The 3,044-nt window shown below is 56.3% G+C and overlaps 1 protein-coding gene across 1 annotated transcript; it reads right to left on the bottom strand.

Moving 5' to 3' along the window:
- Window positions 1-955: 955 nt before the first annotated feature.
- Window positions 956-2,471, bottom strand: LOC119398517 (uncharacterized). The gene is made up of 2 exons (XM_037665361.1): window positions 1,714-2,471; window positions 956-959 (listed from the first exon to the last, which is right to left on the bottom strand). The coding sequence occupies exons 1-2, from the start codon at window positions 2,469-2,471 to the stop codon at window positions 956-958; spliced, it is 762 nt and encodes a 253-aa protein (XP_037521289.1).
- Window positions 2,472-3,044: the final 573 nt, after the last annotated feature.

The following is a 3,044-nucleotide window of genomic DNA, read 5'->3' as shown; positions in this document are numbered from 1 at the left end:
GAGGATATGGAATTGCCGACCTTCGAGGACGTGACGAAAATGCTTGACAGCCAAATAGGCCGCGAGTAGTTCGCGATCGAACGTGCTGTAACGGGACTCGGTTTGTGAGAGTTTCCTAGAGAAGAAAGCGACCGGCTGCCAAACTCCGTCGACCAACTGCTGCAGGACTGCTCCGATGGCGACGTCGGAGGCATCCACGGTGAGTGACGTGATGGCGTCGCTCTTTGGATGCGCGAGGAGCGTTGCGTTAGCCAGAGCTTCCTTGATGGAACTGAAAGCTGTCTCAGCGTCGTCTGTCCAGGAGATGGAAGCGTTCGGCTTCGTTTGACCGGACAGAAGTGCATGTAGCGGTTGCAAGATGGCCGCGCAGTGTGGAATAAACCGACGGTAATAGTTGGCAAGCCCGAGGAATTCACGCAGCTTCTTCGTAGTTGTTGGCCGTGGAAACTGCAATATAGCTTCCACGCGCGCCGTCGGTGGAGAGATCCCACGGGAATCCACGCGATGGCCAAGGAAGTCCAATGAGGAAACTCCGAACTCGCTCTTCGATCCGTTGACGACAAGTCCATATTTCCGGAGCCGCGTGAAAACCTGACGCAGGTGAAGTTCATGATCTTCTGCTGAAGTGCTGAAGACGAGGATGTCGTCGATGTACGCGAAGCAGCAGGTCAAACCACGAAGAACCTGGTCTACGAACCGTTGAAAGGTTTGTGCTGCGTTTCGTAGACCGAATGGCATCCGTATGTATTCAAACATGCCAAAAGGTGTTATTATGGCAGTCTTCGGTACGTCGGAAGGCTCGACAGGTATTTGGTGGTATGCCTTCACTAGGTCGATTTTGCTGAATATGGTGGCACCGTGCAGCAATGCCGTGAAGTCCTGGATGTGCGGTATCGGATAGCGGTCCGGTACCGTCACTTTGTTGAGGGCGCGATAGTCACTGCACGGTCTCCAGTCACCTGAGGGTTTGGGGACCATGTGTAGCGGTGAGGACCAGGCACCGGAAGAAGGGCGGACGTATCCGAGGTCAAGCATGTGCTCGAATTCTTGCCGTGCAATCTTGTAACGGTCAGGTGCGAGACGACGAGCACGTGCAAACACCGGTGCTCCTACTGTCACAATGTGATGAGTGACATTGTGGCGCACTGGGTCTTCAAGAGATGGAGCACGGAAGAGGTCGGAAAATTCTTCCAGAAGCGTAGACCACGGCGGAGAGACTTTGGCATGAGCTTGCACGAGACGTAAGGGTGGTAAATTCGATGTCACGCCTTGAACTGTTAGGTGGGTCTCAGAATCCACGAGGCGGCTATGTCGTAGGTCCACCACAAGCTTAAAATGCCAAAGAAAATCCGCACCGATAATCGGTACACGCACGTCGGCGATTAAGAAAATCCAACGAAACGTGCGTCTCAAGCCGATGTCAAGCGTAACAGACCTCTGTCCGTAGGTCCGTATGGTGGAACCATTAACAGCTGTGACAGGCGGCGTTGTCTGGCGTCGTCGACGGTCCTCCAGCGTAGGAGGAACAAAACACACTTCGGCACCCGTGTCGATGAGGTACCGAACTTTGGTGACGCGGTCCGTGACGTGGAATAGGCGGCTGTATGTCGGGCCTGCAACACTGGCCGCCGTCAGTGCGTGGCCCGTGCGTTTCCCGCAAACTGGCATGGCTGATGGCACTGACGAGCGCGTGCCCCGTATCGGTGGTGGTACCAGCAGACGCTGCGAGGCAGACTTGGCGATCTCTCGCGGCTTTGGCGTCGTTGTCGTGAAGTAGTGCGTCGGTGGTCTGCTTTCAGCAAGCTCAGTTCAGCGGCCAGCTGGTCCACTTTGCGGTTGAGCTCCTCGTTAGCTTGAAGGAGGCGGTCTAAGCGGTCATCGCGGACCTGCGCAAAGTGAGAAGAATCACGTCTCTCGATTGCAGATATGGACGGGGCACCGACATCCATAATCTTGTCGGCCATCTGTGCCAGTGAGTCGAGAGTTTCCATGGAGGACACACTCAAAATCATCCGCACCTGCTGCGGCAGTCGCTGTAGGAAGAGCTCTCGTAGGATGGATGCGTCCAATGCAGCAGGGTTGTCCCCGATGAGATGTCGCATGCGACGCAGAAGCTCCGTAGGTTTGCGGTGACCGAGCTCCTCCGCGGTGAGCAGCTGCTGCAGCCTACGCTGTTCCGACTCGGTTGTCCGGCGGATAAGCTCTGCTTTAGGAGTGTCGTAGGGGTTGTCAGGAGGCGGAGAGCGCAGAATGTCTCTTACGATGGCGATGACAGCAGGTGGTAAAGCGCCGATGACATAGTCGTAACTCGCTGATTGCGATGTTACCCGGTGTAGTCGGAAGAGTGGCTCGACGCTCAGAAACCAGAGTTCCGAGTCCGCCTGCCAAAACTCCGGTATCTTTAGAGTAGCGACGACAGGGCCGGGTACCGTGGGATTCGGCGTTGCGTCACTGTTGGGTGTGGTGTCCATGGTCAGTCGGAATGTACGTTGCTGAAGTCCTTACTGTAGTCACCGAAGAAACGGGGATGGCCGTGACGCTCAGTGCGTTGGCGAAGGGACGAGCAGGAGGCGCGTTGCCGTTCGAAGTCCGGGTCACCACTTGTGGGATGACGTGAGGCGTTCACATATTTATTGCTGCGTGCTCGCCGCTGTACAACCACAGCCGCTGTCGTTCTTGCGGGCGTCTTCTTCTCACGCGCTAGGTTCGAACGTGCGGAGCAGCTGAAGCGCAACTTCGTCGTCTTCTCTCGCGTTGACGGCTCGCCATAGATGCTATCGCACTCGAGGCAGTCGGCGGCGACCGTTGGTGCATATGGCAGCTGCACTACTCCGACAACGAGCCGTTACGCGCTGCGATCTAGGGCGACTCCCCGATGCTAGCGCGGCCAGTGTTTTTCGCTGGTATCGAGACGCTTTAACAATCCGGGCATCCGAGATTGCGCGCCGGCGCGCAATCTCTGAGGCCATGCTTTAACTGCGTCGTCGCCGAATCGTTCTTTATCGGCGCTAGTAAGTGTCATGCCGCATTACTTCACATCATCG

This window comes from Rhipicephalus sanguineus, chromosome 7, assembly GCF_013339695.2.
Source record: "Rhipicephalus sanguineus isolate Rsan-2018 chromosome 7, BIME_Rsan_1.4, whole genome shotgun sequence".
NCBI classification, from domain to species: Eukaryota; Metazoa; Arthropoda; class Arachnida; order Ixodida; family Ixodidae; genus Rhipicephalus; species Rhipicephalus sanguineus.
The sequence above is the reverse complement of the archived record's forward strand: the minus strand, read 5'-3'. Positions and strand labels throughout refer to the sequence as shown.

Bases quoted from the DNA above. Each gene is read 5' to 3' on its own strand.
- LOC119398517 (XM_037665361.1), bottom strand. From the start codon at position 2,471: ATGGACACCACACCCAACAGTGACGCAACGCCGAATCCCACGGTACCC.